Source organism: Ambystoma mexicanum, chromosome 4p (assembly GCF_040938575.1).
Source record: "Ambystoma mexicanum isolate Mex_15411 chromosome 4p, UKY_AmexF1_1, whole genome shotgun sequence".
NCBI classification, from domain to species: Eukaryota; Metazoa; Chordata; class Amphibia; order Caudata; family Ambystomatidae; genus Ambystoma; species Ambystoma mexicanum.
This window is the reverse complement of record NC_090927.1, coordinates 985,489,881-985,513,749: the sequence shown is the minus strand read 5'-3', so window position 1 is coordinate 985,513,749 and position 23,869 is coordinate 985,489,881. Positions and strand designations below refer to the sequence as shown.

Here is a 23,869-nt window from a genome sequence, read left to right as displayed (position 1 = left end):
TAGAATAAGCTAGGGTGGCAAGGTGCGAAATTGCACGCATTGTCCCTGGATAAAATGTCAGGATATGCAAGCCGCGCCGGTGGGGAAGTGGTGCTACTTCGTAGTTTGTTAGGCATGACTATATAAAGAGAAGGCCTCCACCAGGGATATTAAGGTAATGCTCCTCCTTTGGGTTCTTGTACCAACTCTTCGCGGATGACAGCCAAATCATCTTCTTTTCCTGTACTTTCCTCTGATATCTCTATCCAAATTTCAAACCGTCTCGCTGCCATTAAATATTGGATGGCTTTGGACTCTCTGATGTTATACTCTACCAAAACAGAGGTGCTCTTCTTTCCTGCCAAAAGCTCTCTCTCATCTCTTCCTCTGCCTATCCAGTTCCCATTTGATACTCTCCCCTGCTCTTCTTCACCTACAAACCTTAGCATCATCTAAGACCCTTCTCTACTTTCATCTCCAAAACTGGAACAGCAGCTCACCTCAGCCTCTTAAATTTTAGGACAATCAGGCACCTCCTTCCTTTCAACACAGCCAAGCATCTCTTAACCACTCTTGTTTTCTCCAAACTGGACTTCGCTACTAGGACTCTTTGAACTCGCTCACTTCAAACCTACTGACGATGCAAAACAGGGCCAGATTTAAATGTCTTCTCCTGCTTCACAAATCTATCCACGGTAAGGCACCACTGTATCTATCCTCCTCTATCCAACTCTACAGCCTTCTCGTAATCTCTGCTCTGCCTCCTCGACTACCCTTGTGGCTCCTCGCCCTCCATGTGCGTCTTCTTGCTTCCGCTCTTTGTCTCTTCTTGCTCCACTTGCATGGAATTCTCTATACCTAGACATCTGAGAAACAGTCTGCACAGATTTGTTCAAAACCAAACTAAAAGCCTACCTCCTCACCTCCGAGTTGCCCTCTTAAACTACCCCTCATCTCCCTGATAGCTAACATTTTTCTCATGCCTCTAACCTGCCTCTGTCCCTCCCTTCCTCTGCCCTCGACTCTAACACTGTACCCATCGTGGTCACATCCGGAGCACAGCTGGCCGTACCGCCCACCTGCACTTAAAAATGTGGAGTGTTCATTGTCCTTACGCTATGTATGTCTACTTATGCACTGTCCCCAGTGACTGTTCCATTTGCTCGCATTCACAACCTAGTCAGAATGTCCCTCAAACTCACGCCATTGTAAGAAGCTCACTGCTTCCCATTAAATCTGATTTCTTATCTATTGTACATTCTTTTATGATGAAAAAAGCATAGATTCTGCTGTATATAAATATAAAATAAAAATATAAGTCTAGAAGATACAAGCAACACCTAAAGAACCAGCTGCAAGGTGAAGAATTAACCACAATGAAACTACTGCACCATTTGATATGAATTATGGTTTTGTATCTATGTGACTGTTTTATTAAATGTTTGCTTCACAACTATTTCCTTATACATAGTGTTTCTCACCAGACGGCACCCTGAGATCTTCAAAGATGAATATACCCTAGCTCCCACAAAAAAGCTCTTTCAAATGCATCAACTACAGTGCATAAAGTCCCCTTACTGACAATCGCACATGTGGCCACTATTCAGAAAAAGAAAACTAACTCAAAATAGTTTTCAAGTTGCCATTCGAAAGGAAGAGTTAAACTCACCAGTGAAGCGGAGCAACGGTCTGTGTTGGCAGTTTATACTCCGTTGTTGGTGTGGCATTTGAATTAGTATCCACCTGGTTTTGTGGTGGACCAACACCACCACCACGTTGGCTTGATACCCCACATGACCACCAACCTGAATTCTAAACCCTGAGGAGAGTTCTCTACAGTAGACGTAGATCATTTAGCGTCTCTAGAGAGGGGCCATGCTTCTGTCTCGATAATATTGGGCCTGTTTAAGCCCTGCAGCGGCCGACTGATCCACCCTTCTCTGTGCTCTCAGCACTGCATGGGAGGTAAAGACATGCCCCTGAAATGCATCAGGTCCTCCCTCTCAGAAAGGTCTCGGCGACCTCCACGGAAGAGTGACATCAGAGGAAATCTGTACTGCATGCTGAGTGCCCCAAGACCTGCGCTGTCACCCCTGCTTCCCAAATGCACTTATTCTGCATTTGGCAGGCATAATCCATACCTACAATATGAAAACACTACCAGCCCAAGGTTCAGCCAGCAAATAAGAATATATCTGAGTGTTCCCCTATAATCAAATATTACTGAATAACTCTTGACTCCTGGACATGGAGGGCTGGATGCAAGGAAGGTTATGTTGAATGGGAGCAAAAACATAAATGCTGTTCTGCTTTTAATGATGCTGCCCACCAACTAAATTCCACTCTCCTACCTGACCATTTTAGGCTGGGATCCTTCCCCCGGATATCAATGCGTGCATTCAGGAGGACATCTTTGAATAAACTGTATTGTTTCGGATACCAATAGGGGCAGTCATGAGAGGAGCACATTTCCAACTAGTTAAACTAGAGAAAATACTACCATGATTCACTTCTGAGCACAAGGTAAATTAAAGAGCCGCAGACATGGGAGGATTGGATTACCGCAAGGCCATGCATTTGCCCTTCCATTCAAATGGCTCCCATCAATTACAGCAATTGGCAAAACTGACAATACGGGCAACAGATTATGTAAAACTGCCACTACTTGTTAAATTGTTTCCCCATCAGAGAATTAGCTGCTCTGCCTGAAATAGATAACCTACTTTCATTCAGACGCAAGCCTCTGCAAATTCTTTCCCCACTATGCACCAAAGCGAGTCCTTGGATCTGCAAGGACTAACAAAGTTACAAGTGTGAAAGGCGGCTATTTCTGGCTTTTTTTACTCGTCCAACTCAATTGCCCAGAAGAATAGAACACCTTCGATTCAGAGTTGAGAGCACTTAAACGGGCCAACAAAAATCCTAAAACATACCTTAAAGTGTGCTTCCACCAAGCATTGAGATAGCATGGCCAATTGCCCGGTGGACCCTTCCGCCATAATAATAATTGTAACTAAAAATTGTGTTTATATTTATAAAATTGTGTGGCAAAGGAAGAAAGTTGGTTATGTATATGAAAAGTGAATGTCACTCTGACTTTCATGAGTCGCTTGTGGGAAGTATTCCGACAAGAAGGTTGTAACAGTGTGCACCCAATGGTGGAAATGTTTGACTATATGAATAGCTTTCATTAAGCTTAACTGTATTGAAATGTGCGTTGTGTGGTTATCATGACAATAAAATGAATATGTCCCTGAGGAACTGGAGTTGGGCACACCTGGTCCCATGTGTTTATTCTAAGGGTGCACAAGCAGAGCGGGTTGCGGTTGCAGCAGCAGAAGTAGTAGTTGTTCTTGGAGATTCTATTCTTTTCTTCTACATCTATACTGACCTACAGCTCACTAAATCTCCCTATCGGAAAGTCTAACTGCCCCCAAGTGCGTTAACACTTTCCCTAGTTGGCGCTGGTGTGCCGCCTATCTAGAGAAGGGGATAGGGAAGAGAATGTCCCATGACTAAATCACTACTTTCCTATACCTAACAGTAAAAACACTTCTCAAAGTTATTTTTCTTTTTATTCCTTCCTTTCTAGTATACAGCAAACAAGTTATTCTGCAGAGAAAATCTGCTTCTTAAAAAAAATGGTCTCCCAAGCTCTGAATCAATCCGAGTGTCTTGGGGGTTCAGGACATCACCCTGAACCTCTAGTCGACCGGTTTGATCGGTATTTGCTTATGTCTAGCCGCTTTCTTTAGGACTGTGGCCCAACCCTGTGGTTGGGGTCACTTTATGAGGAGGTTGTAACGCTCACCTGATTCCCGCAGAGGCGCCGGTCTTGACTGGGTGAATGCCGTATCTACAAAGGTGATGTGTAACACACGGTTGGCTCTTTGGGCTGGACCTCTGTGCACTGTATGTCTGACTCGAAGAGTAAGATGTCTGCAGATAGAAAATATGGGATTAATGAACTGGGGTTATTGGGTGCCTCTCTCCTCTTCCCTTTCTCTTCTCCTGTAGAACCCCAAAGGTTAACGCCCTCACCTTAGGTAAGTGAACGCCGAGCTCTCCATCTGCCTCGGGGCAGGGTGCCGTAACCAGTTTCTTCACTGGATAAGGGTGCAGGCCTCTTGACCTCAGAGGACTGCTATCCGTCGTTAACTGCACGAACGGTAAGTTCTGGGCACTTCAAATGTCTTAAAAGTCTTTTGTAATGATATCTCTTGTTTTGCAGGGTTCCGGCGATGGTGGATGGCGGGCTGATGAGAGTTGAGGATCGAACCCGCGTGAGGAATAGAAGTGCCTGGAAGCACGTAAGTAAGCGCTTGTAGCCTGCTTCACGATGCGCACTAACTGTCCCTTTTATCTTGCAGGTACAAGTTCGGAGCTTTAGAGAAGCTGAAGGGTGCTGGAATACCCACTGGATTCGGCGTGGGAAGGAGTAATGGCACGTGAGTAATAAAGTTGCCCAATGTCTTTAAACGCACCTTCTTTTGTCTTTCAGATGCGGGATGCAGCGCCGAAGGCCTCCGGAGCGTGCGAAGAGCTGGTAAGCTTTTGTCTTTCAGATGCTGGAATGCAGTGCGAAGACCTCCGGAGCATGCGAAGAGTAGGTAAGCCTTTGTCTTTCAGATGCCAGAATGCAGCGCGAGGCGTTGGTGACAGCCGATGGACCAGGCAAGAGATGCGCTGCCACTGAAGACCGTAGTGCTAACCTGTTCTTTCTTTGTCTTTACAGGTGCTGCTGAAGACTGGATTCCAGGATGGTAAGCCTTTGTTCCCTTAGGCCCAGGATCAGAAGCAGAAGACACGATGAGCGTTCTGCTGCAGAGAATGCAGAATAACACAAAGCAAGATTCATCCATCAGGTGTGGTTTAAATAGCCTCCTGTAGTGCTTAGGTGTCTCCTTCCACAGCCACGCCTAGGTAAGAAAAGAGTTCCTGCTTTCCAGAAGAGTTCCAGTGTTCTGAACCTAGGGAGTGGCTCCTGCCCCACCCAACAGGAAAAGTAGCCCCAAACAGAAGAGGATCAGGGGTTCAACTGGCAGGTAAGTAAGCAGCATGGTCTGCTGCAGGTAAATCCACCCAAGCATTATGAGCCCGGCGCTTCCAACGCTGGGACTGGGCATCTTTATGAGCCTGGTGCCACTGGCGCCAGGACAGGGTCCAAAAGGTCCCAATTGGGACTGGCTGGCACTCGGAACCGGGGTTATGGGTCTGCTTCCAAGGGAGTCGGGCAAGTCCTGATCTTTTGGAAGCAGAGATCATGACAGAGGTACACTGTTATTGTTTTCTGCCTAGACCCCGTTATTCCTTTTAAAATGTCTTTTTTTTTCTATGGTCTCCTTGTGTTCATACCTTTGGAGAGAGTGCATCTACAAACACTATTGTGGGTTGCCCTGAGGGTAGACTTCCATAGTGGTGAGCGCAGCTGGACTACAGCCCAATGCCTCCTAGACTGAGGAGAGGATGTCTTTGGCTCGTGGAGGGTCCGGCTTTCCACAAGGCCTAGGTGTTAGTGTGGGTGAGTTGGTAAGGGCAGACCAAGTCTGGGTTTCCTTTTGGGCCAACAATCTGTGTTCCATGACAGAACTGCTGCCCAGTGTCCTATCGTCATCCGCAGTTGTGCACCGAGAAGAGGTATTGGGAAGAAGGGTGCCCCATTGCAGCCTCGCTTCTACAATGTGTGTGTGTGCGCTTCCTTGCCATAGTCTCCCTTTCCCAAGTGTTCCTCTGCTGTTTGCTGCAGTGTATTGGGAAACTGTTGGCTGTACAGCACCATCTTGGTATGTAGGATAGAAATCGAAAGTGACTTAACTATCAACTAGAATAAGCCTTGGAATGGCGATGAGTTTGTTAGTGTGTGGCTGCTTGGTTGATATTTTAATCATAGCTACAATTAATAAGAATACTTATGCATATGGCTGTGTGACTTTGCCCACCTTGTTTTGGTTTTCTTTTTTTTTTTTAAGGTTTTTTCATTATTAATTTTATTGAAGTTTACAAAAAACATACAGATCATCAAGCTTGTCAGCATTGTAACTGTAGAATTCATCGCAAATATTCTATACCCCCGCTACCATCCACAACCTTCACAGAATTAAAAATGTAAAACAGACCAACTTAGTATTACATGCCTTCCAAAAATCCACCCCACATTTGATCAAACAATTTCATTTTTTTGTTTCTGCGAAGGATGACCTTCTCAATCCTGGCATCCTGCCTCAAGTCCTCCACCCATTCTGAACAGGTCGGCCTCTCTTCACATTTCCATTTTCTCAAAACGATTTTTTTCACTGAATTTGCAGCCCTAAAAAAACAGCATTTCTGTGGATAAGTGAGTTCTTCCACTTTATCATCTTCACCTAAAATGATAGTGTTGTAATCAAAATCCTCATGCAACAATAGAACCTCAATAATCTTCTCAGTGACACTCCTCCAAAATGTCCTCAGTTCATAACAGTCCCAGATCAAGTGCTCAAAGGAGCCAACTTCATGCTTGTTTTGGTTTTCAGGCCTGCAACTCTCTCTCCCTTGCTGAGCAGCCAGATGGCACCTTCTTCCTGCAGAGCAAGGTAGCGGGGGTAGGTTGGTCACCCGTTATATGGGCTGCCTTCTCTCATATTGCCTCGCGCGGTCACCAATCGCAGGCAGTGACTTACTCTGACCTGCAGCTGGACAGGCCATGGCTGCCTGTGACAAGTGATAAAGCAGGACCCAGGATTGCAACAAGGGGTCGGAAGCAGGTCCCTGGCAGAAGCAGAAATGTGAGGAATCCCACTGGATTCCACTCAGCCCAGAGGAATTCCTCTTACCCTTTCAACTGGGTGGCACTTTGGCATGACTGCCCCAGTTAGCTGGAATGATTTGCATGCCAGATGAACTGGCAGTGCAGGCTTGCCCACCTGATCCGCCAGACAGTAGGGCATACTTGGTCAGTCAGAACTGGCAAAGTGTTCTGTTGCCTTAATGTGCCGAAAAGTTGTGCACACCTCAATTGTCCAAAACACTCCCGCCTCTGTGAATGGGCAGAAAGCTGTTCCGCCCAATCAAAGAGGCAGGGTTGGCATTGGTATTGTTTCTGTACTGCGGGGTGGCATTTGGTTGAAGACCGAATGCCCATGTTTTTCTGATTCAGCTCAACTGCGTGGCTGGGTGTAGCTCTGCTTACAGGGTCGGACTGGTCTATGGGGCAATAGGGCAATGTCCGAAAGGCCGGCCCAACATTCTGCTGTGGCCCAGCGTTTTTGGTCATAGTGGGTCATTTTGTTGGCCAAATTGGGCCAGTCTGAGTTATTGCACTAAATGAAATTAATGCTACTGGCCAAATCTGCTTTACAATGGAGTATTTGCAGCAAATGTTACTAAAACGCCCCTTGATCAGTACTCGCTCAGTCCCGAACAGCAACACATTGGAATCTGTGAATGTGGCCCACTTTTTTGTTGGCGCCCAAGCCAATTTTATGTCCCAGTCCAACCCTGCCTGCCTACCCCTTTTTGCAACTATTAAAAAGCAGCCACTCTCTGCCACTATAGTTAAGGATGGAGAAAGAAGTTCAAATGTGGTTTTAATGGCTCTCTGATGCCTGCGATCATTTTATATGTGACTCCTGCTCATAGCGGACCTTTTCAATTAAATTAGTATCCCAGGTTGGTAAAGCTCCTAGTTTAACCCACGTCTCAAGCCCTCCTCATCCCCTAAATGCTGCGCTGCTCTTCCTCCAGCGGCCGCCATCTTCCTGCTCTACTCCCACCTGTGCAGTATGCCGACACCTGCTGTCCTAGACCCAAGCGATCTGCATGTCTTGTGGCACCGATGGGCCGCTTCCTTGGTGAGTTGTCACCTGCTCCCTGGTTGATCCCTGCGGTGCACAGCACCACCCCCTCTCCACTCAACGTCCTGCCAGTGGAGCAGCCTGGATTGTCCAACAAGTGGGGCCTGAAGCTGATGTTGTTGGGCCCACCAGAGTGACATTAACACCTGTGAATGCCCACAAAGCGCTGCAGAGTGGCATTTACAGATATTGGATGGGCCTTGTGCGCTCAGGCCTTACCCGATGTATGCCTCTGCATCTTGCCCACCTGCTACCAGTCACCACTCAGAATTAGTACCCTGGTATGGCGCCGCTTCGGCAGCCTGCCCTGGGTACTAATCACTATAAAAGCCTTGGCTGGGGGTATCATACCTGATATTGGCGCGGGGGAACGTGTGTGAGCCCATCTCTCCGCATGGGCCTATAACTCTGTCCCTAGGCACATACCAGAGGGTATGTTATGTTACTTGGCATTTATATAGCACTCTATATATCATTAGTATGACCTCAAAGCGCTGGTAGGTTGAACGCCCTTGGGAACCGTAGTTCAGGTCCGTAGAGGGGGATAGTGTCGTGGGGTGCGTGGGTGCATCAGATATGTGTGCAGCTGATGTATAACACCTCCACCTCCGGGCTTATCGATCAAATCTTGAATGGAACATTTTAGCCTTTTTCAAATGTTTCAATAAGATGCAGGAAAAAAATGAGAGCTCCGCAAGCAATGGCGCAGGCGCCTGGCCAGAATAATTTCTTCTTGCCCAGGGCCTGAGCACCCTTATTAATTCTCGCTGAAAATGCCATCCGAAGGCACGGCTTTTGTGCAAACAGGAGCCCTTTTTAAAATGTAAATCATGCCCTCGCCATCTGCCCGAGCTGCTGGGCTTGCGAAATGAATGTGCTAATGAAATCACAATGGTTTCTCCCAAGTGGGGGCCGCTGCAGCCCGGGACGGCTGGCCTGAACTTTGGTGTCTTCCGAAGGATAATTGGAAGAGGTCTTGGCAAGCACTTCATTAGCCTGGCAGCTCAATCTAACAGGAGGGAAATCAATGGCGGTGCCAGCGTGGCAACAATAGCGGCCGAGAAGAAACACAACCAATGAAACGGAAATCGATCGGCAGCGTCCAAAAATATAAACGGATATCGAGCTGTCGGCAGCAAGGAAATCATGAAAAAAAAGCGCGGACTCCGTGTGAATGGGCAGGTTCAGAGACGAGAGTGGAACTATGTTCCCGTTGCCCCGCCCCTTTTCTGCCCACTCCCCCCCCCCCCCCCATACTCACCATCACCCCATCACCCTAGCTTCGAATCCCCAGTAGGGGAGAAGTTTATCTTCTTTTTTTTGTTTTTAAGTTGCCCTCCCGCATCGGTTTTCCGGTCACAAAATGCAAGGGTACATGCATTGCCCTGAAAACTAAAGGAACGTCGTACCCTTTAGTTCCCGCCCACTTTGACCTCCGGACAGGGACCCGCAAGCAGGTCACACTTGCCCAGGCATCCAAGCTCCATTCCCCGAACCCCCCCGCACCCCAACACAAAGGAAGGCGCCCTGCTAGCAGCCATTGCATGGGGAGCCTTTGTTCCCATTGTTGCCGCGTCCAGCTTTGCTTTCCTGCGCTCTGCACACTTCACAATAAATGGCTGGGCACGTCTCTTCCCCATGTCGCTTCTGATCGACCTGCCTGTTGGTACATGTAGTCTTTGCGTTGGCATCCATCTTTATATCAAAGTTTGATTGCCGCGCTGTTCAGTGTTATGCACCCCCTTCTATCACACCAGTGCCTGACTTCTGCCTGCCATACTCTTTTTTTCTCTAGCTCATGCCGTGTGTCGCCATCAACCTACAACATTTATTTATCACTGATTTCAAATGCAAGCGAAGGGCTGTGAGGTTATGGGAAATGGGGGTACAAATAGTGGTCAATCACAAAGCAAACTAGCAAGTATATTCTTTTATACATTAAGCTAGTGGTGAACCCATTACATTTCACAAGTCCATGTACATCTATCTCACACACACGCACAACCCCGCGCACCCTCTTCTCTTCTTCACTCCCTAATCTCTCTGTCCCCCATCCTCCCTATGCCCCCTCTCACTCTTGCCCCGCTTTGCTGGAGCTCCCTTCCACTCACCGTTAGGGACTCTCCCACTATCCATTGCCGCAAAAGCACACTTAAGCTGCGCCTCCTTAAGCAAGAAGGTGCTCCCTCTGCCTGTTCCCACACTCCCCCTCCCCCTCCCCCTGGGCCCTAGACTTCTGCTCTCCACCGTATCATTCATCCTGACCTGTTCATTTCCACTCGCTCTTGTGCATTGGCCTGTCCCTGTGATGGTCTCTCTCTCTCTCTCTCTCTCTCTCTCTCTCTCTCTCTCTCTCTCTCTCTCTCTCTCTCTCTCTCTCTCTCTCTCTCTCTCTCTCTCTCTCTCTCTCTCTCTCTCTCTCTCTCTCTCTCTCTCTCTCTCTCTCTCTCTCTCTCTCTCTCTCTCTCTCTCTCTCTCTCTCTCTCTCTCTCTCTCTCTCTCTCTCTCTCCTCCCCCCCCCCCCCCTGCACTTGACTCCGGATTGCCCTGCAGAATGTTTCCGGTTGAAACACCTGTATCCTCAATATACAAATATAAATAACTCCTACTGCATGTAACTGTGTATGTGTGTGTGCGCCTATTCCTGTGTCTGTATATCCTCCATCAAGTTATCTGCCTAGCAATCTATCTACCTGCTTAGCTGTATTTATTTCCTTTCGCTGTCTGTCTATATCTCTCTGTAGGTGTTCATTTAGATCTGCCTAGTTTAATATGTCTATCTGTATATATACAAATGTCTCTGCATGTATTTCTATCTGTCTCATGCTCTGTCTAGTGCTAATCAAATATTCTATCTATCTTTGTATATTTCTATGTATGTCACATTCCATTAAAATATATCTACCTATCCATCCATCCAACATCCATCGATCCCCCATCCAAATCATTCTCTCCTTTCTTCCATCCATCCTTCCTTCCATCTCCACCTGTTTGTTTTGTCATTCGTTTTATTTATTTTTAAAAGGCCTTGTTTGCCCCGGTCCTATCTTTTTTTTGGGTGCCACCTACACTCCCTAGTTCCCATCTATCCCACTGTTAAGTCTAGACCTCAATTATCCTTCCTGTTAACAAACTATTGTGGACTTTCCTTAATATCATAAAGTTGACAAATGCAATCGCCATTTTGAATATGAAAAGCTGTGTGCAAGAAAGCTCTCAATGTCTCCTGCCTCTTGATCACGTGTGCTGCTTTGCATGGAGGTTGATTGCCTGTTTACTCATTTTGGTTTCTGTTGCTGTGTTCTAGGTTTGTGACTGGTGTAAGCACATAAGGCACACAAAGGAATACCTGGACTTTGGTGATGGGGAACGCCGGCTTCAGTTTTGCAGCGCAAAGTGTCTCAATCAATACAAAATGGACATTTTCTACAAAGAGGCACAAGCCAATCTTCCAGCTGGACTGTGTGGCCCGGTGCATCCGCCAGTGGAAAATAAAGCAGAAGGGACGGGGCTGCAGCTGCTCACGCCAGACTCTTGGAATATACCGCTGGCAGATGCGCGGCGAAAGGTTCCGTCCCCACTGTCTGCAGCTGGCCAAAACTATGGTCCTGGATTATCAATGTCTACCAATGCCTCGCCGTCTGACACTGCCAACAGTTCTGCTTCGAAAATCCCCACGCCAGTGCCCAAATCCATTCCCATTAATGACAGTCCAAATGTTCCACCACCTGCCAGCATTGTGCCTCCCATGGGTGTACCGCCGCGAAGTCCCCCCATGGTGATGACAAATCGTGGGCCAGTTCCATTGCCCATTTTCATGGAGCAGCAAATAATGCAACAGATCCGACCTCCATTTATGCGCGGGCCTCACTGCTCAAATCCTAACAGCCCTTTGCCCAACTCAATGATTCCTGGGATTGGACCACCACCAGGTGGACCCAGAGGTATGGGGCCTGCCTCCAGCCCTATGCACCGGTCAATGCTGTCACCTCATATCCATCCTCCAACGACACCTACTATGCCTGGGAACCACCCAGGATTGCTCCAACATCCTCCAGGGCCTCCTTTACACGGTCTTCCCTTCCCTCCAATCGGCATGATGCCAAATGGCCCAATGCATATGCCGCAGATGATGAACTTTGGTATGGCGTCTCTCGCCCCACTGGTGCCACCCCCAACGCTTTTAGTGCCATATCCCGTCATTGTCCCCCTTCCTGTACCCATCCCTATTCCCATTCCAATACCTCATCTCTTTGATTCCAAACCCCCCAATGGTTTCTCCAGCAACGGCGACAACATCATTCCAAGCACCTCCAGCGACACAGCCGGGCAAAAGGCAACACCCAACTGCGTGCCTCCGAGAGATTCAAAGCAAGTGTCATCGAAACCTTCGGAGTCACCAGCCAGTTGCCCGGGACCCATTGCAAACCCACCTCCTGTGCTCCGAGAGCCCAGTAAAAGTGAAGTTGTTGATTTAACCATCAGACCTTGCACTCCAATAAACAGGACAGTAAACATCCCCAGTGTAGTGCAGGCTCCACAGGAGGGTGTGATAGACCTAACTATGAGCCACAGGGCCCGCTCACAAAACGTCATCCACAGGGCTGGGGCTTTACATGCTCAGGTTAAAATCGAATGTGAACCAAGCAGTGTTGTAAATTTGTCTTTTAATAGCTCAGATAAAAGAAACTGTAGCGATTGCAGAGACAATTGCAGCCCAACTGAAACAAAAACATTACCGTGCAGCGAGCCAGGCAACTGCAGCCCCATCTCACTTGCCTCTAGCGCTAAAGGACTTGAACCCAGCTCGGCTGTTTGCAATGTCATAGTGAACGGCGCAAAGATCACAGAGGGTTCTAAGAACTCTGAACAGTCTCCTGAGCGAAACAAGTCCCCGTTGCGCGAAGAGTCAGTGGTCAGTGAGTTGGAGTCGGTCAAAGAGAACAACTGTATGCCAAACTGCCATCTTGACGCAGACGCTAACATGAAGACTAACGGGGACGAATCGCTAACCGAGGAGGACTTGGAAGACCCAAACCTTAACAACCCTGCGGACGAGGACCATGCGTACGCTTTGCGGATGCTACCCAAGATGGGCTGCGTGATCCAGCCTGTGCCAAAACCAGCAGAAAAGACTGCGATCACACCATGCATTGTCCCCACGCCAATTCTCAGTACAGGTCCGGAGGACATGGATCCCCCATTGAAACGGCGGTGTCTGCGGATTCGGAATCAGAATAAGTAAAGGTTGGTGGAAATACAACTTTCTCCGCTACAGGATTATGCACCATTGTGGTTTTTGATAGATATGCTCAAACTTCATCATTCCAAACTAAAGGCATATTTTTTTTATTTCCATCTCAAACCTTCATGTGATTTAGTTTTAGATCATTCATGTTTGCCACCTATGTATCTGTTAGAAAGTTGTTTCATTTTGGGGTTTGGCACAACTACCAAGAATCTCATTACTTGAGTGTGCCAAGTAGTCTATCAGAGTTGAGGGGTGATGGGAGGAAGCAAAACCAGCAGCGTAATTCTGCAAGAGCCTGAAGGCCAACTCAAATTGAAAATGAATGTGCCAGACATGAGTCTTAAACCTTGGCGTGGCCCGAGCCCCACTCTTTCTAAGCCCCGGATCTGTATCACAATGGCAAAGGGGCTGGTCAAGAGCCTCACTGCAACATGGGAGCCCATTCTATTTGTGCCTGCTCTCGCCCCAAGTGGGTAGTCGTCTGTGATGGATGTCTTTGTGTTTTAACTCAATCGCTGGCTGCGCATGACTAGAATGGTCACAGCATGAGGTAATGTATGGAAGACGCCCGTAGGGTAACGTGAGAAATATGACCATTGCTTGCCTGATTGTTAGGATAGCGCCTTGCATGCACTCCATGAGTAGGATGCCACTTCTATGCACAGGGGCAAAATAAGGCAGCCTGTCCACCCACTGTTCTTGCTCCCCGTGTCTTACTTCTCAGTATCTGCCCAGGCCACAGAGGAGGCGGACAGAACATCCACGTCTGCTCACACCATTCCCCCCCCCCCCTCCCCCGCGGCATCTATATGGACTGATGTCAGCCTGCATTAGGGCGAGCGTGCCCTCATGGTTGCCGGGAGCCTGTGGTCGCTCCCGAGCTTGGTGGTGAGTAACTCATCCCTGAGGCCTCCTGAGTGCCCCTACCCTGAGGCTTTGCCATCGCTGCAGCGCCACAGTTGTTGGACCCGAGGAAACCTTTGCGTCTGCTCTTACTATCCTCCTCTGTGCACAATCCTTGCTCTCCCCCCCCCCCTTTGCTCAGCTGTCTTCATCCCCTACTTTCCCTCCATGTTCTAATGTGGCTGCAAGGCGGCGAGTGGCACTAAAAGAGAAGATGGAAACAGACAGACCTTGGGTGGGCTGCACAAGTGCAAAGCGGTGCTCAGTGGAGCAACTTTGCTGAAAATGTTGTGGGGGACATGACATCTGAAGAAAAGGTGCCCCAGCCAGATGAATGGGGACAAAATGGTGTACCATGAAAGTTGGGGGGGCGGGGACAAACACCCCCGTGCCCCCCTAAAATTACGCCCATGGTGGTGCTGCTTTTCCCCAGTACTTGCTCTCTGATCCTAATCAAATGCCTCAACCAATCACGTCCTGTGGATTACACCGCCCCATTTCACTGTTGAGTCGCTGACCGTGCCCAAAAATATCAAGCGATACAGGACTCATTGTGTAAAGATCTTAGAGGTTTGTTGTTCTTCTCGCCGGCTCTGGAAGACTTGCCCGCGGACCCAGAGTATGAAGACTCGTGTAACACTTCATCTACCAATGAATTCCTACATGCCACTATGTTTTTTTTTAACATGAAGTCATTAATGCGGCATCATACATTGCACACATGTTTGGGATTCACAATTGATATGGCATCCTTATATTGAACACGTTCTGCTCCATCAACGCAGCGCTTATCACTGTGTTGGTTTTGCAAGGCATGACATCTCACAAACTCGTAAGCCTAAAGACCGCGTGGAGCGTGCGCATTCACTCTGCATATGGCGGCATTCATTGCTTTTTTTAAGGACGTGGATAGAGTGCCTCCTGCCTTCTCAGGCTGGAATATTCATTTATTGTAATAATTTAGATCAACGGACCCAAAAGAGGAGCAACATTAACCAAAACCAACGGGACACTCGGATTCCTTAATTTTGTTGACATAGCCAACATTCACTGTAACAAAATAAATGACACCATCTTTGCATCTATGTAATTTGATGGCCAACTTTTTTTTCTGTTTCTGGAGAGCCTCAACACCCGGCTATCCAAGCGTTAGAGAAGGGCAAGATGGAGGCAAGGGCATCGTTGTGGTTGGGGCTGGGGTAGATTGAACTGTAGCAATAAGGGAGCACAGCAAGCATGTTCTAAACATGTTCCTGAAAGTGTGCCGCTATCTCTCGCTTCCATAGAGTCCAGGATCCTTGCTATAGGATAGGGAGCCGAGAGAGGAGGCCCTCTTCTCAATAATGGATGCTATTTCTTTCTAGAAAAGAATTTGAGTATTCAGCAAAGCCTTCTAAAAATTGGGCAGTCATGGCCCCTCCCCCAGAACATTCTATTCTTCAGCTTCTGGGGATGTATTAACCGTTTTAACGTCACACCATATACAGAGAATTGCAGTGCTTATGTTGGCACACGTAATGTCCGTCTCTCTTATTTCTATTTAACAGTCCATGGTATTTGTCTATACACTTCAAGACTTACGCTGCCTGGATGGCATGCCACCTAGGCATGGGGCCCTTGGCCAAGACTTATTTCACAACTCATCCACCCGGCACAAGGTTTTTCTCAGTGCACATGCAATGAAACGCATCTGCATTGAACTCGGTGAAGCCCCATTTCTTGGGGGTGTGAATTGTCTGACGCCCAGCGAACATGAAAGTGGCTCTGCTTGGAGCATAAATCATATGTTCCTATGACAGACAGGGCTACATTCCCATAGCCTGTGTTTGGCTCTACCAACCGCCATGTCTACTTTCTTCTGGGACGCACGTGGATCTGTAGAACGTGTGAACAGCCATTTTCCAGTTGTAGAGTCCTCTAGGATGGAAGCACTATATACAAAGGGGTGACAGAGTTGTGACGGTGTGGGCAAGTCATTCATCTCCAGGAGCCACACCACTCACAACTGCTCTCCACAGCTCCACACATCTATGGAGACCCCCCACAGGTAACAGCATCCAAGCCAGGCACAACATATTCACTAAGCAGATCCTTGCCGTCAAAAGAATCAAAAGAATTTGATGCACAATCTACGTCTTTTGCATTGGAGCATCCGAATATTTTTGCAATTTTTTATTATATGGTTAATAAAAACCTTTAATAAACAGTGCAAACGAATATCATGTGATCTTAAAACAATAAAAAAAGAACATCACGTGAATGTTTTAAAATCTAAATCATATATAAGGAATTTATTAAATTCATTGGTTTAACCCTCTCTATTTAACCATGTCCATTAATAGGCAAAACATTTCATTTGGAAATTGTTACAGCAGAAATGTGTGTCTCAAGACTGCTACAAGCGAAAAACTGAAAAATTCAAATGTTAGAAAAATATGTTAATGTATCTAGTTTTGTCAGATTGTAGATTCATTGATTTGATAAAGCCAGCAACGGCAATGACACAAGAAGTTGTCTGCCCAGCTAAACATAAATTCCAAAAAGGTTCACTACTGACAGCATACAGGGTAGAGAAATGTTTCCAAAAGAACTGAGTTGAACATTCTGTTACCAAGTGCCTTAGAGATTCAACTGTGCCTGGTACGAGACAGAAGCGACAAATGGATTGTTAGAGATAATAGGATATCGAACAAGGATTTGTTTGGTATCAAATTCCAACGAAATCGCAAGAAGATAGAGTAGGTGAGCTGGTCAGGATAGATTCTTAAAATAGGTGCAATAGTACAGAGTTTTTTTATAATCCGTACACAAATGCCTTAATGAGGGATAGGAGTACAACTGATTTATGGTAGTAAACCAGTCATAGTTACGTAATGATGTTTTCTGCTGAGGTAGGAATAATATTATCAAGTATGATGGTGCATCTATTCCTGAATGAACAGGCCCAGGCGCATCCGTCAATTTGCACAATATTGTTAGTCTTTGGAAAGTGAACCTTTAATGGGACATAGGATCTTTCGATAAGGTGAGAGGAGTTTCCAATCAGCTCTTACCTGTAATGATATAATTCCAAGTTCATATCGTATAGCTGCAATCGGTACGGAATTTTGTAGTCCGTGTTTTCTGCCAAAAGTGAGCCTCAAAAACAGGAAGACAATGTATCACGGTCACATGATAGGTCTCTATGCCATACAATAACCTGGCCACCAATTTCCCTCATACAAGGATATTGCCTTTTTAAGGGAAAATGTACAGTACCTACAGTCAACTTTGAGTAGTTGTGAGGACAAGGTATAAACATGATTTTTAAACCATTGTTTCAGGTTTCCGATACATGGTTTAGAATGAATTATAAACCCCAAGTAAGTCATGCAGGATGCTGTCTTAAGTTTCATGTCCTGAAAACTCCAAGAGTATGAACTTTTATTTTTAAGTTAGGAGAATTGTAATACCTTTGTCTTATCAGGATTGACGTTTAGAGAGTGGGTCTCCACGAAACGAACAAAAGAATTAATCGGGCGCTGTACACCCACTGCATTACAATCAAAAAGTAGATAATAATCAGCGTCTGCTAAAGAATGTTATCTAAGATGGCATAGTTTAGGAGAGACCAAGAATGCAGATTTAGATGGTCGTCAATATCTGCAAGATATAGATTACAGAGGCAAGATCCCAAAACACATCCCTTTCGGACGCCACAGGCGGTGGGAATGGATCTAGATAAATCACCTGTGTGATTCAGATGCACTTGTATGTTGGTATGTGTGTACAGACCTACAATGAGCCTGAGAAGACCAGGAGGGATGCCCCAGTTCCGAAAGTTTAAGCCATAGCTTGTTTCGATCGACTGCATCAAATGCAGCGCTTAAATCGAGAGAGGCAACAGAAATTGATTGATATTTCCCTCCCCAAGCCAATTGTTGTAGTGAGTTAACCATCATACCATCAAGTGAAGTTCCTAGGTGACGCCTGCATCCCGTTTGCCATTTGCCCAAGATTTTAAATTCAGATATCCAAGATTCTAGGTGGGTGAGAACAATTGATGCAAATACTTTGCTTTTCGCATATTGGATAGTGATTGGGCAGTAATTTAATGGGCAGGACCCATTTCCTGTCTTGTAAATTGGAGTGACATGAGAAGATGACCACACGGGAGGACATTTTCCAGTGATTACAATATTCTGAAAAAGTGCTGACAGAACTTCAGCCCTTGTGAAAGAATCACTCTTATACAACATCAGGTTCAAAACATGTACTATTCATATTTGTTGCAGCATCAATGCATGTGTGCTTGGAGAAGGTCTCGCGAGTATGTTTAGGAGAAAAAAGAGCAGTGAGATGACCAGCCCAAACCTGTTCACTGACAGCATTACAGATTACAGTGTGACAGATTGTGAAGAGTCCAAAGTATTAATCAGTTTCCAAAAAGCTCTTGAGTTGTTTTTTAAGTCATTTAACATGGATTCGGAGTCCATATGCAGTCTTTTGGCTCTGGTATTACGGATCCAGTTTTTATAGGATTGACAAAGCTCCCGAGCATTATGCACGTAGAGTCCAGAGTATGATTTAATAGCTCTGATATGCTTTCTCAATATTCTACTTTTCAGAACTAGTTCTTCGCTATAGGTATGCAAATGGCGTGCAGTGTTGCCCATATTAGAGGGCTTTGCGAGTGTATCATACTTGGATGATGCACCTGAGGTATCCATAAAATGATTTACAAAGGCAATAAACTGCTCAAAAGTAACATAATCGCTGTATCATACTCCTGGCGAATTACTTAGGAGGCGTGAGAGATGCTTATTAATGTGATTTATCAAGTCACTGTTCCATATCATTCTATTACCAGCACAGTTCACGTTTAAATCGGAAGATGCGAGGAGGGGCACAAAGGTTCTGACCAATTGCATATCGAAAGCAATTTCTAACATAGCATGATCACTCAGCGTGTTAGGGGTAACTGAGAAGCTGGTGCAACTAGAATCGAGCCAGGGGCTAGGAAAGATATACTCTAGTGGTAAGGTATGGTTGCCATTTGCTTTGTCCAAGTATAAGCTATAGCAGTGGAGGGGATACAAAAATCATTCATTAATTCCAACCCAAATCAATTCAGACATATCAACCACCGCCTCCCATTATTTCTTTGGTCATAGACCATGCAGCCATCCACCATCACCCGGGCACTTGTGATCACTACAATTAGAGTTGAAGTATCCAACAATTAATAATTGACCACTTGGGAACATTTGAAACCAATCCTGTAAAAAAGTGGTTAACAAACAAAGGAATCGAGGTTTTTCAATTTGTGGTGCCAGTAAATGTTCGTAATCAGACAGTTCATCAACTGTTCCCCATTGTGTTGTACACCAGTTGCAATATGTCTGAGGATGAACAAATGCTTGTTATTAAGCCACCAGAAGAACGACGTAAAGGACCTTGCTTGGGAGGTTGGCAGGAAAGAAGATGATCATTCATTGCTGGAGGGTCAACCAGCCATGTCTCCTGTAGGGCAAAGATAGTTGAGGTTTGCAATTTGCATCCCTGTTCAACGTTAGTGAACAAGTGTCCATTGCCTCTCATGTTCCATGACAATATTATATGTTTAGTTGTCGAAATGTTATCATTAGTGGCCGAATTTCACTGATGCTGTGATGCTTTTATTAGCCATGACCAATTATATGTCTGCTCAGAAGCTTGGGTCATATGTTTAAGACCTTGGATTTATTTCAGCAGTTGGAATAGGTTGTTTACAATGTCACATAATTGGCCGGGTTTGTCACAAGGCCATGTGTAGTAGGAGATGTCCAATACTCTGACGTTTTCCCTTTCTGTCATAATACATTTTGAGTTTAAGTAAACGAGAGCGCAAGTGGCTCTGGGCCAATTATTGAAGTCTACTCTTTGTATGTCATGGCAGGTGATTTGTGATAGATTTGCTGTGGCTGAGAGCAGCTGTACTACGGTTGTTCTTCTCAAGATAACCAATGCATTTTCAGGCAAGAAACCTTCAAATAAAATTACATCTGGGTGTTGGTGTGGATGGTTCTGGTCTTGGTCCAAATGGGCCATTTGAGGTACATGCAGATTTTGTATTTGTAGTTCACGCTGTGAATTTGCACTTTGGCCTACTTCTATGCACTTAGTGGAGTCCTTAGTCAAAGAGTTGAATATATGATGTACTCCTTGGTTATGAGTTGTCTCCATGGGCATTACAGATGTCAATGTTGCAGGTTGTTGTAATGTGTTTCGGTATGAATTATGTGAATTAGAAGATTCTTCTGCTTTTGTCATGGTGTTTTGCGAGGTCAGTTGGCTAAGAGCGGGTATATTATGGCATGTTTCTGTAGGAGATGGCTCAGATGGTGTCCTCATTCTGATTAAGGATGAGCACCTGGGAACATTTGACCCCTGTAATAGAGAGACTAGTTTCTGATGACTCTGTAAATAGTTATGCTTCGGAGCGATGTTAGAAGCATCAATATTGCCACTTCCAGAGTGGAAGATGACATGCTCTCCTGTGCATCTGTTCAACTTTCGGTTTACCGCTCGCTGTTCAACGAACATCACAGCTCGCAAAAAATAGGAAAAGCGTCCCCCCGTCTCAGGAACACACGAGAGGTTCCCAGGAATGCATGGTTAAATTTACCATACCAGGAAAAGTATGTTGAGACTTCCTTTGGAATAAGAGCGTTGTATGAAAATCAATCTACAGGGATGGGGCCTCCTGATAACAGTCAAGGGATACTGAAGTAAAATTGACAGACAGCACACAAGTGAGTGCTAGTCTACAAACATACAAACAACCCTGATGAAAGTGGGAGACTAATGTTTCACCACTGAAACCGGTAGGCTATTGCTCTGTGCCCTGGCATACAGAAGTGAGGAAACAAGAAATCGCCAACCAGAACACAGATTGTTCCTCTCTAAAGAATCAAGAGAAATAACTACAAATTCACTTACTTTGGGAATAGAGTCAAAGAAACACCCGAAAATTGTTCACCCCAAAGCACAGGAGTCTTGTCCGAGTCATCTCGGTCTAGTGACTTTTTAACTGTGGTACCTGTAAAACACATCGCTTTTAAAGAAAAGGCTACATTCCATAGAAACGGAATAAAATTTATCTAAGTTTCATTTGGAAAGCAACAAGTATTTGGGAAAAAGGACAAAAGGAACAATAAACCTTAAAAAGAAGCCAAATGATTGGCATACAGAAAGTAATTACAAAGCAGAATTACCTGAATCAGTGTGTTACCATGACGATTAAGGGAAGATTTGGATGTTAGGCCCCCTTATTTGGTTCCATAAGTGGATACAGGCTCTCATGTGCACCAGCCGTGAAGCTCTCAGTTCAGGGATGGATCTGTTGGTGCTCTGAAGAGTTGGAAAGATGCTCCAAATTCGACCTAGATTGAGTGAGGCTGCATTTAGACATGCCATGATTTACACTTGTATTCACATTCATTATACGACTGTGTGTGACGACATGAGCTTTCCCGGGAACTACTTTGGTAAACCCATTGATTGAAACTGCAGCAGTATTGCTGTTCTCATCGGAAATCGATTTGGTTTCAGTTTGGTGGCACAAAAAGATGGTTTGTATTCAGCCTTTTGAGACAGCACAGCTTTAACAGTTGGTTGATGGAAAAAGGAGGATATAAATTGCCTGGAGGAACGAGTATTCTTCTTCAAGGAGTGCATGTTTATTTGCTTTAGGCTGTTGCTGACATTGTTCCAGTGTTATTTTTTGTAGGTATTAGTAGTTATGATAAGCGTGGATGAGAAGTTTGCGATGTAACAGGTAGCTTCGCTGGTGGGGGTAGATATTGATAATGATGGTGGGATCCACAGATGTTAAACAGACATCGTCCTCGTGCACTGCCAGTCGGCAATTTGGATATCGGTTTAGAGGAAGATGTTAATATATCAGAACCAGTTGTGGCCGGTGGTTGTGCATTGGAGTTGAGAATATCATTGTGCGCAGAATCAGTGAATAAGGTAACGTCATTAGGTTTATTTCCCCACCTTAAGTCATTTGTTGTCTCAATACGGTCAGTGGCTCTTGTTTCAGGACCTAGTTGTTGTCCAAATAACAATTACTGTGCTGCAATGTGTAATTTCATGTTAGCAAATTTAAACAGCGAGGCTTCTAAAGCCACAGAATTTGCTTTGACTTCCTGTTTCAGTCCTTTATAAAGCGATAGCAAAATGCACAAAACTTGATTCATTTCAATTAGCTTGGTCAGACGGTGTATTCCATCTACATTGCAAGCCTGGGGTCATTGTCGAGAGTGTTCTAGGCTGGGCAGTTACTGGGGAGAAATAATAAAAAAAATCTTTGTGTGAGACTGAGATATTTGGTGGAGCATCAAGAAAACTAGTCTCTGAGATGTTGGACGTCAAGGTTTCATCTGCAGCCATCCCCAAAGCACTTTGTGAGGTTAGTTGTGAAACTGCAGGCGATGAAGAAAGTGAAGTGCATATAAAAGTTATTTTGCTTCGGATTTTAACTGTTCGTAGCGATGGATAAAAAGATGTTATCAGATTAGTTGGTTTACATTGCATAGATGATAAGTAGTTATTAGAACCAACTGTAGTTGATGTTCGTCAGCCTTTATCAAAGGAAAGGTGGAGGGTGTGAAACAGGATTCCGATTGGTCAGAGTTTGTATCGCGAGAAAGTGGGAGAGGCACATTTATGGCTGCTAAGATATATGCATCCGAAATTTCCTGATTTTGTTTATTTTTATTTTTTTTTCCCACTACAAGGTGGTCAAGTTTTTCACACTATGTAGTTCACATATGAAGGACGTTTTTCCCAAAAATTATTTTAAAAAAAGATATAATAAAATAAATAAAAATAATCTGATGTTTACAAAAAAAAACGGCGAGTATATATCGCATTTTGATTTGACCGGCTATGTGCCTAACTTCAAGGCAGGGGTGGACTGGGAACTAAAAGAGGCCCTGGAAATAATTACTGGGGACCAAAAGAGACCCTGGAAATAATGTTCAAAGTGGCCCCATATGACACATTTTCGGCAAACCTAATGCTTTTCCTATGAGAATTTAAAAATACCACACAAAAGAGGCCCAGGATGCAGAGGCCCACCGGGAAATCTCCAGAGTTCCCTATAGGACAGTCCCCCCCTGCTTCCAGGCACACACTCCCGGTATCTTATTGTTCTGACAGAATGCAGTAAAAAATGTATATTTGCTAAAAGAACCACAGACTGAGTCGACGTTATTTCACGCACACTCCCAAACAAGGGCTATGAGTGGGCGTTTCAACTCACACTCCTGAGGAACTAAGTAGTGTAATAACTACAATACAAATCTTTTGTTGGGTGGAAGGGCTATGAGTGTGTCTAATACACTCACACTCCCAAACCATGGTTTATCTGTGACTTTATACGTGGTGTGGGCACAGGAGAGCGAATAGGTTGTAGACAATATGGCAAACGGAGGCGTAATATGTGTGTTCATCACGGATTTGAAATAAAGAAAGGTCGTCAAGGGAGCTAGTTCTCACGCCTGCTGGTGTCCGCGACGCTGCCTCGGCCTCCACCTTCCTAAACTCTGGACGTTGCACACACACAGTTAAGGTAGTAAGGAAAATGGGCCAAGCTGCGGACAAGGAGTGTCCAACAAGTTACACGTGTTCACTGATGTCCAAAGTCAAAGGTGTTGGCTGCACTTGCTTACACAGACATTACATGGAATCCATGTCTCCAGTCAGATAGGTGCAGGAAGCCAGCCGAACACCATGTGCGAAGACACTGTGTCGCACTCCGCTATGCTCTCATCTCCTAGAAGATGGATAAGTAGGCGGGCGTTAGCGTGAGTACACAACAAATAGAAAAAAGACTTCAGCATACCAAGACATTCTGTCAAAATATTTTGACGGC

At 45.4% G+C, this 23,869-nt stretch overlaps 1 protein-coding gene across 5 annotated transcripts in view; it reads left to right on the top strand.

The window, feature by feature from the left end:
* SOBP (sine oculis binding protein homolog) overlaps positions 1-23,869 on the top strand; it is a 567,669-nt gene that overhangs the window by 517,470 nt on the left and 26,330 nt on the right. For all 5 annotated transcript variants that reach the window (XM_069606562.1, XM_069606564.1, XM_069606563.1 and 2 more), the window contains one exon: positions 11,119-13,058. In XM_069606562.1, the coding sequence (XP_069462663.1) occupies positions 11,119-13,056 (1,938 nt within the window). In that variant the 3' untranslated portion in view covers positions 13,057-13,058. The remainder of the gene's footprint in view (positions 1-11,118; positions 13,059-23,869) is intronic.